This window comes from Acomys russatus, chromosome 22 (assembly GCF_903995435.1).
Source record: "Acomys russatus chromosome 22, mAcoRus1.1, whole genome shotgun sequence".
NCBI lineage: Eukaryota > Metazoa > Chordata > Mammalia > Rodentia > Muridae > Acomys > Acomys russatus.
This window is the reverse complement of record NC_067158.1, coordinates 16,791,893-16,807,276: the sequence shown is the minus strand read 5'-3', so window position 1 is coordinate 16,807,276 and position 15,384 is coordinate 16,791,893. Positions and strand designations below refer to the sequence as shown.

Here is a 15,384-nt window from a genome sequence, read left to right as displayed (position 1 = left end):
GGTGGGGAACAGCAAGCAGGAAGAGAGAGAGAGAGAGAAAGATGGATGACAATGAACAAGGAGTCAGACAGACAGCAGGCAAAACCAAGACAGAGCCAGAGAGCCAGAAAACAAAGTTCTCCTTCAGCTTGTACCGCATATGCCTGAGTGTCCAAGTATTTATTTTTCCTCTGTTCTTCAACTTCTCCTCAAAACTAGTTCCTCTAGGTATTTGTTCAACCAATGGTTGGTTTCTCTTAACCAGCTGTTCATTGCTTGCTCAGTTCTCCCTATTATGGATTCACCTCTCTTCTCTTCGTTGTTCCTGGTGATGGTCTGCGGGAGCAGCAAATGCCAATGATGTTTTGTAGAGCAAGACTTTTGAAATTTTTGTCTGGCATTTTAGCCATTTTAGAATCTTTTGTTGTAGTTATTGAGTGCTTTGGGACTTTTGGAGAAGTCTTATTTTTATTGGTTCTTCCTGCATGTGTGCATGGGTGTGTGTGTGTGTGTTTGCGCACGCGCGCGTTCACGTGCATGTGTGTTTCTAAGTTGCAATTTGTGTGTGTGAATATGAGTGGATATTTATTACATGGGGTCTTCATAGTGACCTACTTTATAAAGGAAATTGAAGGCTCAATTTCCAGTCCTACTGAGGTAGGAGAAAACAGTTTTATAATAGTAAAAAATACCAAAACACACCAAATGCAGAAATATAGTTAAAATCAAAGTCAAATAATATACTAATAATAAGCAGAGAAAAGAAAATGTCGATAAAGTATAATAAACTATAATCAATATTAAGTAAAGTAAAAACCAAATAAATGAAAGAAATAAAGGAGAGGACAAAGAAAGGAAGTAGGAAGAATTAAGATCAAACAATATAAAAGAAAAAAAAGCTAGTTTAAAGTAAGTTGAAATGAAAGAAGAAAGAATTTGAGGAAAAGAACCATGGGCAAAATATATCTGATTCAAAATAGAGGGAACTATGTGAGCAATACTAGATAGTCATTTAAAGAATAAATATAATTCAAAGGTCTTTGAAAAATAAAATATACTATACATACAGTAAAAAACAAAGAAAGGTTTAAGGAATGTTGAAACACCATCTGAAGTGGAGAAGTTTCCCATGCTCTCTAATATTGGATCTTTCTCTATTTCAGGGATATAGTGAGCCTTGCTGAAATTTGTTTTCATCCCTGTTTTTTAGGTTGGACCTGGATATGGGCAAGGACTGGGCCAGCTTGTTAGGGTTAGTTGTGAGCTTAAGGCTACAGGCATCTTCAGAGCCTCTTTGCATACCCAGAGCATCTTTGGCCCCATAAGTTTTTGTGATTAGTGTTTGGGAAGGTTTCTTCTTGTCCGGAAGGCTCTCAGTTTGTGTCCTTAGGAACAGCCCATGTCCGAGCTTTCAGCCATCCCCCGAGCACATTAGAAAGAGTACTGAGGTCTGCACTGGAGGAGAAAGACTACAGGAGCCAATACTGCCTCTAGGACTGAGCTTTTGGATATTCACTGTTGATTTTTCTTATATTAATATTTTCTAGGTTGTTAAAAGTTTTTGATTAACTTCCAGAGATGTTATTATCAATTTCATAAATGAGATGATTTTTAGTGTTCATTGTTCTGCCATTTTCATTGATTTCACCAGCTGCAGCTTTCATAGTTGGATTATAAATTTTTTATGTAACTGATCTCCCTTTTATTGCCTCATTTTATTATAAAATATTAAATTTATTCTTAAAATTAACATTTGAATTCTGCAGGTTATGCCTATATAAGAGGTTGATTATTTTTAATCTATTTTAGATTGGCATTTAAAGTTTAAATACCTTGGCTTCACATTATCTACCTGTCTTATGTTTTCCGCTTATGCCTTGAGTTTCTTCTGTTGTGCAATCTTTTGGCATCTGTTTCTTGCCATTTTTTGCCCTATCTGTGATTCTCTTTAATGTGTTTACTTTTTATTTACTAGTTCAGTTCAATTAATTTTTGTGTTTTTATTCACTCAGACATTAATTTTATTCACTGATAATTTATTTTCATTTTAATTGTGCCTTAGCTCACTTTGTTTTATGGTTTGTGTATGTCAAATGCCATTTTATATGCCTGCCTTCATGCTTACTCAGAGGTAGAGGCTCCATGTAGGAGGACCTGATTATTCTTCTTGTTACTCACACAGCACTCAGAACTCACTAGCTGAGCGTAGTGCACTCATCTTCCCACATCCTCATGGGATAGAATATTGCTCAGTGTTTCCACTTTTCCTGTACTTAAGGTTAAGTTGCCTTTGTCCATGATTTTGCTCAGTTGTATTTTTAAAGGAGTTATTTTTGTATTCTAGTTGATTTCTTTGGTTTTGCAAGTCATGTCTTAAAGTTAAATCTGTTTATTTAGGCTGTATAGAATTGACAGAAACTACTACTATTTAAATAATATGTAATGTATATTTTTGTCAATGAGATTCCTTTTTGATAACTTAAAACAAAAATATTATTGCAGATTTTAATTAAATAATGATTTGACTTTAGGATATTAGAACACCTGGGACTTACTTTTGTCTATAATGTAAGGTATAAAAGTAATTTCAGCTCCCCCCTCTCACCTGTCTCTCTTCTCTGACTCTCTCTGTTTCTCTCTGGGGTACCCCTCCCCGCTTTCCTTCTTTCCCCATGCGCATGTAATAAACTCCGTATCTAAAAAAAAAATAATTTCAACTCTGCCTATATATTGGATTAACTTTTTGGTTATAATTAATGATTTTTTCTAGCAACTAAGATACCATTTCCATTATATATCCATTTTCTCTAGACTCAATGATCTGATCATACTTCACATTACTGTGATTTATTTAGCATAAGTTTAAAAATAATTTTAATTTCTGTTGAAAATAGTTTTTTTTTTCCTGATCACAGTTTTTCATCCTCAAGACTTCCCGGATCTTTCTCAAGTCCCCACCCACCCAAGTCCACAGGCTTTCCTTCTCTCTCATTAGAAAACAGACAACTCAAACAAACAAACAAACAAACAAGCAAACTGTAATAGAATAAGACAAACAGAAAAAATGCCAAAGAAAACACACACACACACACACACACACACTACATATAGTTGACACACACATGCTCACACACAGAGAAATCCCATAAAATCACAAAATTGAAAACCATAATATATAAGAAAAGATGTGTAAGATTAAAAAAAAAAAACAAGAAACAAAACAAAATGCCCAGACAAAGAATTATGAGACAAAAACCCTCCAAAGATACTACTGAGACTGTTTTGTGTTGGTCGTATACTGCTCTACATGGGTCCTGCCCTTAAGTGTGGTTTGTATACCCAGTGAGACTCCACTGGCGTAAATTAATTTTCCTTTGTAAGTAGTTATTACTTGGAGATTGCCTGTGGGTTAGAAGTAGGGCTTTTGTTCACTCAGCACTGGAATCTCATTTGGCTTAGACATATGCAGGCCCTGTGTGTGTTGGCACAATCTCTGTGAGTTCATATGTGTGTCAGCCCCTATTGTATCTAGAAGGCCTGGTTTTGTTGGTGTCTTCCATGCCCAGTAGCTCTTACAGTCTTTCTGCCTTCTTGTCTGCAAGGTTCACTGAGCTCCAAGAAGAGGTACTTGAGGGAGTCATCTCAGTAAGCACTGAGTATTTCAGGGTCCCTTACTTTTTGCGCATTGTCTAGTTGTAGGCTTCTGTATTTGTTCTTGTCTACTGCTGGATGAAGCTTCTCTGGTAGTGGCTGAGCAAGAATGACCTATGAATATAACAGACAAAGAATGACCTATGAATATAACAGACAGAAGGTTGTTTGGAGTCATTTTTTTTGCTGTGTTCCTTTAGCAGAACAGTAGTATTTGGTCTTTCCCTAGATCCATAGTCTGTTTAGTCTCATCTTGGTAGCCTGCTTACTTTTCCTCTGAGTGCCTCCGGGGCTCTCCACCAAGGGGAAATGGTCAAATAGGGGGCACCAGAGTTCAAGTCAGAAGCAGTCCCCACTCTCCCCTCAACTGTATAGAATGCACTATCCATTGCCTAGACCTAGGTCTAGGTTTACTGCATGCATTGTCCTTGTTTGGTACAGTAGTTTGTGCAGGCCCTCTGGGTCCAGATCTACCAGCCTTGATGATTTTCTTGTAGGGTTTCAGGATCTTCTGGGTCCTTCTATTTCCCCATTCTCCCATATGCTTTTCACTTAGAATCCCAATATGAAGTCCCAGCATCTGCCCAATCCCCTGCTGAGTGAAGATACTCAGAGGACATCCATGTTGGGCTAATGTCCATTTAGAAGTGATACAAAGATATACCATGTGTATTTTTCTGGGGCTGGGTTAACTCACTCAGGACAATCATTTCTAGTTCCATCCATTTGCCTGGAAATTTCAAGATTTCCTTGGTTTTAATAGCTGAGTAGTATTCCATTGTGTAAATGAACCATAGTTTCTTTATCCATTCTTCGAATGAGGGACATCTAGGTTGTTTCCAGATTCTGGCTATTACGAATAAGGCTGCTATGAACATGGTTGACCAAATGTACTTGTTTTTTAAAAAATTTATTCAGATTACATCTCAATTGTTAACCCCTTGCTTGTCTCCTCCCATGGTGGATCATCTTTCGGGTATACTCCAAGGAGTGGAATAGCTGGGTTTGAGGTAGCTCTATTCCCAGTTTTCTGAGAAAGTGCCAGATTGATTTCAAAAGTGGTTGTACAAGTTTCACCCTCACCAGCAATGAAAGAGTGTTCCTCTCTCTCCACATCCTTGCCAGTGTATGCTGTCACTTGAGTTTTTGATCTTAGCCATTCTGCTGGGTATAAGATGGAATCTCAGAGTCGTTTTGATTTGCATTTCCCTGATTACTAAGGACATTGAGCATTTCTTTAAGTGTTTCTCAGCCATTTGATATTCCTGTTGAGAATTCTCTGTTTAGCTCTGAACCTTTTTCTTAATTGGGTTATTTGGTTTGGTAGTGTTTAATTTCTTGAGTTCTTTGTACATTTTGGATAATAGCGGTTTATCAGATGTAGGGTTGGTGAAGATCTTTTCCCAGTTTGTAGGTAGTCACTTTGTTCTGTTGACAGTGTCTCCTGCCTTACAGAAGCTGCTCAGCCTCATGAGGTCCCATTTATTAACTGTTGACCTTAAGGCCTGGGATGTTGGAGTTCTGTTCAGGAAGTTGTCTCCTGTGCCTATGTGTTCCACGCTCTTTCCCACTTTTTCTTCTAAGTGGCTTAGTGTCTCTGGTTTTATGTTGAGGTCTTTAATCCACTTGGACTTCAGTTTTGTGCATGGTGACAAAGGTGGGTTTATTTGCATTTTTATACATGTAGACATCCAGCTGGACCAGCACCATTTGTTGAAGATGCTATCCTTTTTCCATCGAATAGATTTGACTTCTTTGTCAAAAATCAAGTGACTATATGTGTGTAGATTCATTTCTGGGTCTTTGATTCGATTCCACTGATCAACCAGCATCTTGCTGTGCCAGTACCATGCTGTTTTGATTACTATTGCTCTATAGTACAGTTTGAGATCAGGAATGGAAAGTCCTCTGGAGATGTTTATTGTACAGGATTATTTGAGCTATTCTGGGCTTTTTGTTTATCCATATGAAGTTGAAATATGTATTTTTTCTTAATAGAATTGTTTTAGATATGTATAAATACATTTTAAAATCAGTATTTAAAAGATTCTTAAAACAGACACTCTGGGATGTCGCTTGCAGCTATGTTGACTATAAGTATGGTAATGAAATATATTTAAACATTGTAATTGTACTCCATTACTTCTGGGACTTTTCAGCTGTGGCATTTTTCCCTTTGTAGCCATGGAAGAGCTTTTTACTTATTGGAAAAGCTGCTAACCTTTATATGGTATCAGCATCTGACTTACACAAGTAACATTCTTCACTGTTCAACATTTCTGTATATGAAGGAAGACAGACCATGTTATCTGTCTTTACATTATAGAGAACTGTTCTACAAAGGACTTAGTCTTTTTAAAAAATTTTAATTATAGTTTATTCAGATTATACCCCAGTTGTTATTCTTCTCTTGTATCTTTCCATTCCCACCTTCCCTCCCTCCCTATTCCCCTCACCTAGACAGCTGACAGAAGGGGACCTCCTCCCCCACCATATGACCACAGCCTATCAGTTCTAATCCAGACAGCCTGCTAAGGGACTTAATGTCATTGTCAATAGGCCATGATAAAAAAAAATAAGGTTTTATTCCTCAAGTGAGAGTTTGTATTTGATTACAGTTAAAACAAAAAGGAAATCTTTGAAGGCTTCACTTCAAATGCACATGTGATTATGTTGACAAGTGTTGTTCAGTTAGTATTGGTAACTCTGGAGAGGTGTGTCTGTGTGTATTTGTGTATCTGTGAATGGATGAATAAATAAGAAATGTAGCTATCTTTTGGAAAGATGTCCCATGCTCGTGAATTGGTAGAATCAACGTAGTAAAAATGGCCATCTTACCAAAGCCAATCCACAGATTCAATGCAGTTCCCATCAAAATACCCACACAATTCCTTACTGACCTTGAAAGATAAACTCTTAACTTCATATGGAAAAATAGAAACCGCAGAATAGCTAAAATGAAGCTGTACAATAAAAGATCTTCTGGAGGATTCTCCATCTCAGATCTCAAGCTATATTATAGAACAACAGTGATAAAATCAGCATGGTTCTGGCATAGAAATAGGCTGATTGATCAATGGAATTGAATTGAAGACCCAGAAATAAACCCACATACCTATGGACATTTGATTTTTGACAAAGAAACCAAATCCATACAATGAAAAAAGATAGCATCTTCAACAAATGGTGCTCGTCTAACTGGATGGCTACATGTAGAAAAATGAAAAGAGATCCATATCTATCACCTTGGGCAAAACTGAAGTCCAAATGGATTAAAGACCTCAACATAAAACCAGACACACTAAATATGTTGGAAAAGCCTTGAGCTCATCAGCACAGGAGACAACTTCTTGAACAGAACACCAACAGCTCAGGCCCTAAGATCAACCATCAATAAATGGGACCTTATGAAACTGAAGAGCTTCTGTAAGGTGATGGACACTGTCAACAGAACAAAGCAACAGCCTAGAGACTGGGAAAAGATTTTTGCCCGCCAAACATTGGACAAAGGGCTAATATCCAAAATATATAAAGAACTGAAGAAATTAAACACCACCAAACCTAATAATCCAATTAAAAATGGGGAACAGAACTAGAGTATTCCCTATAGAGGAATATCAAATGGCTGAATAACACTTAAAGAAATGCTCAACATCCCTAGTTATCAGGGAAATGCAACTCAAAACAACTCTGAGGTTCCATTTTACACCTTATTTGAATGGCTAGGATTAAAACTCAGGTGACAGCACATGCTGGCAAGGATGTGGAGAAAGAGGAACATCCCTCCATTGCTGATGGGAGTGCAAAGTTGTACAACCAATTTTGAAATCAATCTGGTCCTTTTTCAGGAAATTGGGAATAATTCCTCCTCAAGACCCAGCCATGCCATTCCTGGGCATGTACCTGAAAGATACTCCACCATACAACAAGGACATGTGCTCAATTATGTTCATAGCAGCTTTATTTGCAATAGCCAGAATCTGGAAACAACCTAGATGTCCCTCAACCAAAGGATGGATAAAGAAACTGTGGTACATCTACACAATGGAATACTATTCAGCTATTAAACACAAGGAAATCTTGAAATTTGCAGGCAAATGGATGGAACTGGAAAAGATCATCCTGAGTGAGTTAACCCAGACTCAGAAAGACACACATGGTATATACTCACTCATAACCGGAAATTAACCACATAATACAGGATAACTACACTACAAAACAGAGTCAGAACCAAGCACCATGTATGATGTGGACCAAACCTCTGCTCAGATGTAGTAGCACAGTCCCCTTGTGGATCCCATGTGTGGAGAGTAGGGACTACTTCAGACATGCACTCTGGCCACCAAACTTAGATCACTTTCCCCTGGCAAGACAGCCATGCCAGGCTACAGAGGAAGAGGTTACAGCTAATACAGATGAGGCTTGATATGCTGAGGTCAGATATTGGGGGAAGAGGACTTCCCTGTCTGAGTACTAAGGGAGGGAGGGAGAGTGGATGAGGGAGGGAGAGGGATCAGGAGGGAATGAGCAAGGGGGCTACGATCAGGATGTGAAGAATTTAAACTGTAGAAGAAGCAGGTAACATATTGCTAATCCCACCATATGGGACTAGCTCTGAGACTGGCTGAAACGTGAATGTCTAGGCATAGACAATGATTCTTGTTGACTACAGAACCCCTATGAATTACCATTAGATGCCATTCTTCATAGGGCATGAATGAAGATTTACAGATGTCTTCTTTTCCTGCTCATAAAAAAAGCAGAAATCCAGCCTTAATTGTTCCATGCATCACACACACCTTTTATACACGTATAATTTAGGACTGTATAATGCTTGTGAGAAATTACATACTTTCAGAACAAAAGAACAGACACTGACATTGGATCAGACCTGACAGGATGCATTCCTCACAGCATACTGGACATTGACATCCTGTTTGGAGAAAAGGGGTGAAAAGAAAGAAGGGGGAATACAGAAATATATAGGGAAGATAGAACAAAAGGTAGATTAGTGAATCTACTCCTCAACTTAATGCCTCAGTTGTCACTCACAAGATATTTTTAATTCACTGGTATAGAATTTTGTATATAGATGCAAAAAAGTTCTAGATATAGTGGTATAAAATTCAAATATAAGATTATTCTTCACACATTTCATATATATACATACACATATATTTTTTATATGAGTTAATATATCCATATAACTCAATTACAATACAAGGTTTACTTCCAATGCTTTGAAAGTGCTATAACAAGCTGTTTGGAGAAATAAATTATGCACATTAAAGATTAGTAGATTAAATCATGGCCATGCTAATTGCTGATCTACTTTTATCAAAAGAATATACATCTTAGGTACAGCAGATAGATATGACTCTATAGAAAGATAAGGTCTTCAAAAACCCTAGAGACATGCATAATATGGCATTTAAAATGTTTTTTATTACTTTAAAGATTCACTGACAATGAGACAGGCTAACTCCTGGCAACACTCAACCTACCTCAAAGAGGATGATGAGCATCAAAGAACCTCCTTATGGAGATGGCTTCAAATGTGGCAGACAAACCACTGGGTAAAATGTCCTCATTTCTACCACAGACAGAATTCTGCCTGAAAAAGGGCAAGCTTGGATGCAGGCAGAGTTGAAGGCCAAACTCTGCCAAGACAGAGTAAGCAATCCTCAGTAGTTTCTGCCTCACAAGTATGTTTGTCAGATATATTGGGTCAGAAGGATGAAGAAGATGATCCAACATGTTATAGAGTTTTGGGTGACTATTCAGGTAGCAAACTATCTCTGTCATCTTCTCATTTGGAAAGCTACTAACCTGCCATCCTGATATACTCAGGTAATCAATTTTATTCCTTTCAAGTCTCTGATGGGGTTGAAGACCAGATAGTTTAGTTTTACAACGAAGCTTAATTGTTTTTAATGTAATAATATAATTTATTTATTTATTTTAGAATATATTTTATTAATTTATTCATATTAATCTCATTTGTTATCCCATCCCCTTGTATCCTCCCATTCCTCCCTCCCTCCCATTTTCCCCTTGCTCCCCTCCCCTATGACTCTGACTGAGGGGGACCTCCTCCCCCTGTATATGGTCATAGGGTATCAAGTCTCTTCTTGGTAGCCTGCTATCCTTCTTCTGAGTGCCGCCAGGCCTCCCCATCCAGGCGACGTGGTCAAATATGGGGCACCAGAGTTTGTGTGAAAGTCAGACCTCACTCTCCACTCAATTGTGGAGAATGTCTTGTCCATTAGCTAGATCTCGGTAGGGGGTCAATATTTACTGCATGTATTGTCTTTGGCTGGTGCCACAGTTTGAACAAGACCCCTGGGCCCAGATCTGTCCATCATAATGTTCTTCTTGTAGGTTTCTAGGACTCTCTGGATCCTTCTATTTCCCCATTCTTCCATGCTTCTCTCACCTAGAGTCCCAATAGGAAGTTTTCCCCTCTGTCCCACTTTCTTGGTAAGTGAAGACTTTCATGGGACATGCCTCTTGGCCTAGTGCCCAGATATAAGTGAGTATATACCATTTGACTCTTTCTGCTTCTGGGTGAACTCACTCATTATGATCATTTCTAGTTCAATCCATTTGTCCACAAATTTCAGGAATTCCTTGTTTTTAATAGCTGAGTAGTATTCTATAGTATAAATGTACCACAGTTTCTTTATCCATTCTTCTACTGAGGGACACTTAGGCTGTTTCCAGGTTCTTGCTATTATGAATAAGGCTGCTATAAATGTGGTTGAGCAAATGTTCTTGTGTGATGGATCATCTTCTGGGTCTTTTCCAAGGAGGGGAATAGCTGGGTCTTGAGGAAGCCCCGTTCCCAGTTTTCTGATATAGTGCCAGATAGATTTCCAAAGTGGTTGTACTAGTTTGCATTCCCACCAGCAATGAAGGAGTGTTTCTCTCTCTCCACATCCTCGACAGCATGTGGTGTCACTTGAGTTTTTCAAAGCTTAATTGTTTAGAGGTCAATATGTTTTTAGGTCTAGATAGGTGTTCTAAGTTGATAATGACATATGTGATGAGATTGATTTATATTCAGGAATTTAGACGCACCAAGGTAGGAAAGATGTCTTTTTCAAGGCTGCCATATACAAATAACCAAAACACTAAGAATGTAACATTTATATAATCCCTGATTGTGTCATGGTTCTTCTTGCTTTAGGTTATCTATTATATACATGTTTAATAATATAAATGTATATGTAAAATATGAAATAAAAATGTCTTTTAGGTTAAAAAAGGAAATGTAGCTATCCTCATTCCTAGGTTATTTCTTGTGTATCACTCTGGGATAAATAAACATTGCATAATTTTCATGAGAACTCCAGAGCCATGAATTACTCACTTAGTGGGTGTGGGTTTCTAAACTGTTACTAAAATCTTACAGAAAAACTTCAAACTCTATATTCCCATTATTATAACAGTATGCTCTAATTACTTTTTTCTGGAGGCAAATGTTCTTCACATAGGTTTTGTTTCATTAGTAACTAGCTTCTGTTTGTTTTGAAAATTATGTGTTCATTTTGATTGTTGATTTCATGGAATATTATTTATTTTGTTTTTTTGATAGTGTTGAGAAACTTCTCTATCTCAGTTGAAGTTGCAGGGATTGAAATCACAAGACTTAGTAGGAGGCTTATAGTCTAGTCACAGCAATGACATCAGGTCCTGTCAAAGAGCCGGAGCAGAAGAAGAGAACTGCACTCATTTCTAAAAGTTAACAGACACGAGGTCGTGACTAGAATAATATCAGAAAGGGTGATTCTGAGGACTGCTGTAGTCTGGGAAGGATACAGGATATGGAGGGGTGTGGTGAGACACATCCAGCAGATAGATCAGAGAACATGACAGCCCTAAATCATGCCATGGCATGAAGATGTGTGAGCACTTACTGAAGAGGATAGGAAGAGGCTTAAACTGCGAAAAGTAGAATAGAAATAAGAGGAGAGCATGAGTTAGAATGAGTTAGAGCTGCCTTTGGAACATTTTATGGCTAGTTTTGGCAAACTTTACTTCATGAGAGAATTATAAAAGAAGAGAAAGGTGTCAAGAATAAAGAGAGTCAGCCGGGCATGGTGGTGCACGCCTTTAATCCCAGCACTCAGGAGGCAGAGGCAGGCAGTTCGAAGCCATCCTAGTCTACAAAGTGAGTCCAGGACAGCCAAGGCTATACTAAGAGACCCTGTCTCAAAAAACAAACAAACAAACAAAAAGAATAGAGTCAAATAAAACTTTTAACTTACTCTGAGTACTTTTATACCTTTATATAAACTTGGATAGCTAGAAAATTTCTAAACTAGATTTTATTAAATTATTTATTAGATTAGTAGCTATTACTTTAACCTTAGTACAGTTTATATTGCATTTTCCTGATTGTTCCCTTATCAAGATGTAAAAGAAATGATCTGGAAAAAGCATACATTCTTTCAGAGATAGGTTATAGAAGAAATACACCAAGTCCTTTTCATGTGGCCATTATGATCCTAAATGATTAGCTTATTAGCCGTATGCTAATAATGTTGAATATTAATTAGTCAATGATAGTAAATGCTTAAAATAATAAAAAGGGGTAATATAAAATTATACATGGCTATATTTATAAGCATAGGGGTAAGGATCCTAAAAACTGTTTGCAGATTGGATCTAATAATTATTAAGTAAATATACAATCAATCAGACTTATAGGAAAACAATCTATGAGTGAACATCAATCATGAAATCAAAATATGAAGAAGAAAAATATTAAGATAAGAAAAAGTTAAAATTCAAAACCAATTCATAATAAAAACGAACAACCCACAAATAGATGCAGTGTTTTGTACCTGGTGGAAAGCTATGAATATTTAAAATATGTTCCATGGCAAAATATAAAGGCTTTTCAATGCTAAGAATTTTGATTATCAAAAATAATTTTTATTTTACTGGATAACAAATAACTTTTGGTGTGTGAAAAAAAGTGTTGGCATGTAGCTGCTGACAGGTTACTGGGACAGTTCCTGAGAGCTTAGTTCTGAGTATGTTTGGAACATTTGAATCTTTGACTGTGCTCCTGTTGTATCACTTCAACAGTCTTTTTTATTATGATCTTTAAAAACAGAGTCTGACAGAATGCATACTATTTAAGTCAACCATTGTACATATTTATAAACTTTTAAATCACATTTTTATTACTTTTATTCACTACACTATGATATACCATTGTAAGTAATATATTGTCCTGCTCATCTGAACATATATGTGCATTGTGTTCATGGTTGATGATTTTTTACAAAATACATGAAGTCCAGATAGAGAATTATCTTAATACTATCACTGTAGTTATACTTTGATATTAAACAGCGTCAGTTTATGTGAGCACTGAATAAAAAGGACCAACACATTGCCTTCATGTTTAGGACCCATAACCCTCACACATGGTGACTCTATGTATATAGACAATCAAATAATCAAATGCTGTATGCTTTTTAATGTAATTGCATGGAGACAGTGAGATTAAATTATCATCAAGTAATAGAAGCCAAAGGAATGTCAGAGAATGTAATACAAACTGCAAAATATAAGATATTCTTAGACAATTAAAGAGCATAAAATATATTAACGTTGTATTTTCAGTGAGTGTATATGTCATGCTCCATCAAAGGAGTCCACATGTGCTATGTGTAACCCAACGACTGAGAAACACTGAATTGGTAGACCCATCATTCCAATGGCATGGGCCAAAAGGAAAACTTGTTTCAGGTAGGATTATATTTTATTTATCATAACTAAACAGACATATCTTGGATTACTTACACTTAAAAGAATATTTTATCTAGTACACTTATGTGTATTCAAATATTTTATTTGAAGTCTCTTGGAGTTTAATATAGCAATGTTGATAGTGTAATCATTTCCCTATTGTGTTTATTAAGGATAAAGGCACTAAAATATCAGCTGTTTAGAAAGTTGTAGAACCATTTCTATTCTAAAATTTATAATTTTATGTGGAAATCACAGTTTGTGTCTGATTCATTATTCTTATTTTACATATATACCCATTTTATGTTTTATTTTGGAATGTATATTTCATCTTTGCTCTAAATTTTGAATTACTTAAAACTTGTAGAGCTTAGTGGGGTTTAAAGTTTTTAAAATACCAATGAAGACTAGTGAGTATTTGTACTACAAATCATTGCAATGTAGTACCCAGTCATTTTTGCATATTCTCAAAGGAACTTTGTTACCTTTATTTTTGTTTCTTGTATAAAACCTTATTGATATTTTGACAGTGCTGAGGCTTAAAGGCTGCAGACATGTGTATCATTTGGATGGAAGGAAGTGTGTTTATATAAAGACTTGCCAAAGAGCTGATGCAATCTGTACCTCACTTCAGTGACATAGGGAAGGCGGTTCTGTGTCCTCATGTCTATAGAGGGTTCAAAAAGAAATCCTGAGGGTCTGGACAGCTTGCATACATTAATGAAATGGATCTCATGTAAAGGTATCTAACCTTGGAATTATAATCAAATCTATTTTTAACTGAAACTTTGTCATTTGAAAAGTGAACATTTAAATGTTGAATTTTCCTGTTATGGGTTTTGTACCTTTGATTTGGAAATTGAAACTTGGAACATTTTTTCTTTAAGATGCCTACAGGTTTTGCAGTTTATAGTATATAGTAAGTGTAGTATAAATTTCAGTTACTTTCTTTCAAAATAAAAAATAGGTATTTAGAAATATAATTTGTCCAACAAAATAAATCCAGATAAAATAAAATAAAAATAAATATAGCATCAATATGGCATTTTAACACACACACACACGCGTGCGCGCGCACACACAACACACACACAACACACACACACACACACACACACACACACACACACACACACTTTCTAGGGTATTCTGATGGTCTGAATATATACTTGATTATACTTAGATTTCCCCACAGTATACTATCATGTCTTAGTTTTACAGGTTATTTTATTTCAGAGAATTTGATAAGGGTATCTCTTTCTTAAGAGTTTGAACCATTTCTGGACCAAGCATGAGGACCTGAGTTCATATCTCCACCCCTAGTTTAAAATGAAGAGTGGTGGCATTCACCTATAACTGCAGCACTGGAGATGCAGGGCCAGGCTGATCCAGGGTTCACTGTCAGGCCAGCCTAACCAAAATAGTGAGCCTCAGGTTCAGTAAAAAACCTTATCTCAAAAAGTAAGGTGAGGGCTAGCAAGCTGTGTGCTGTATCACCAGCCTAAGGCACTTACCACCAACTCCAGTGGACTGTGTTTAGTTTTCAGGTTCTGTACAGTGGAAACAGAGATTTGCCTCCTGCAGATTGCCCTGTGACTTTTTGTGTAATAATCTGTGCTGGCACATGAGTGAAAACATTTACACAAATAATAAGAAATGTAAAAATAAATAAATAAATAAATAAAAATTAAGGTGACTAGATCCCAAAGGAAGAAGGTCATTGTCTTCAGTTGTGAAAGCAGTGACCCGATGGCTACTTCAACAACTGTAGACACTTACTAGACAGGCCTGGTTAAACTTATTATATCACAAACCAAGAGACTTGAATGTTGGAAAGGGACTGTTAGAGAGGAAGCTAGTTGGTGCAGGCGGGAGGGAGTTAAGAGATGGTAGAGAGTGAAGTAATCAGAAAATGGCATGTACATGCACGAAACCATCAAAATATAAACTTAAAACAAAAGAAAAACAAGGTGCAGAGCAACAGAGGAG

The 15,384-nt window shown here is 36.7% G+C and overlaps 1 protein-coding gene and 1 non-coding gene across 2 annotated transcripts in view; both read left to right on the top strand.

Annotated features, from left to right (window-relative positions):
* Zpbp (zona pellucida binding protein) overlaps positions 1-15,384 on the top strand; it is a 101,710-nt gene that overhangs the window by 29,132 nt on the left and 57,194 nt on the right. Inside the window, exon 4 of the mRNA XM_051164718.1 lies at positions 13,270-13,395. Within this exon, the coding sequence (XP_051020675.1) occupies positions 13,270-13,395 (126 nt within the window). The remainder of the gene's footprint in view (positions 1-13,269; positions 13,396-15,384) is intronic.
* LOC127206099 (small nucleolar RNA SNORA24) lies at positions 5,765-5,892 on the top strand. The gene has a single exon (XR_007832781.1). It is a non-coding gene; the product is annotated as a small nucleolar RNA SNORA24 (small nucleolar RNA).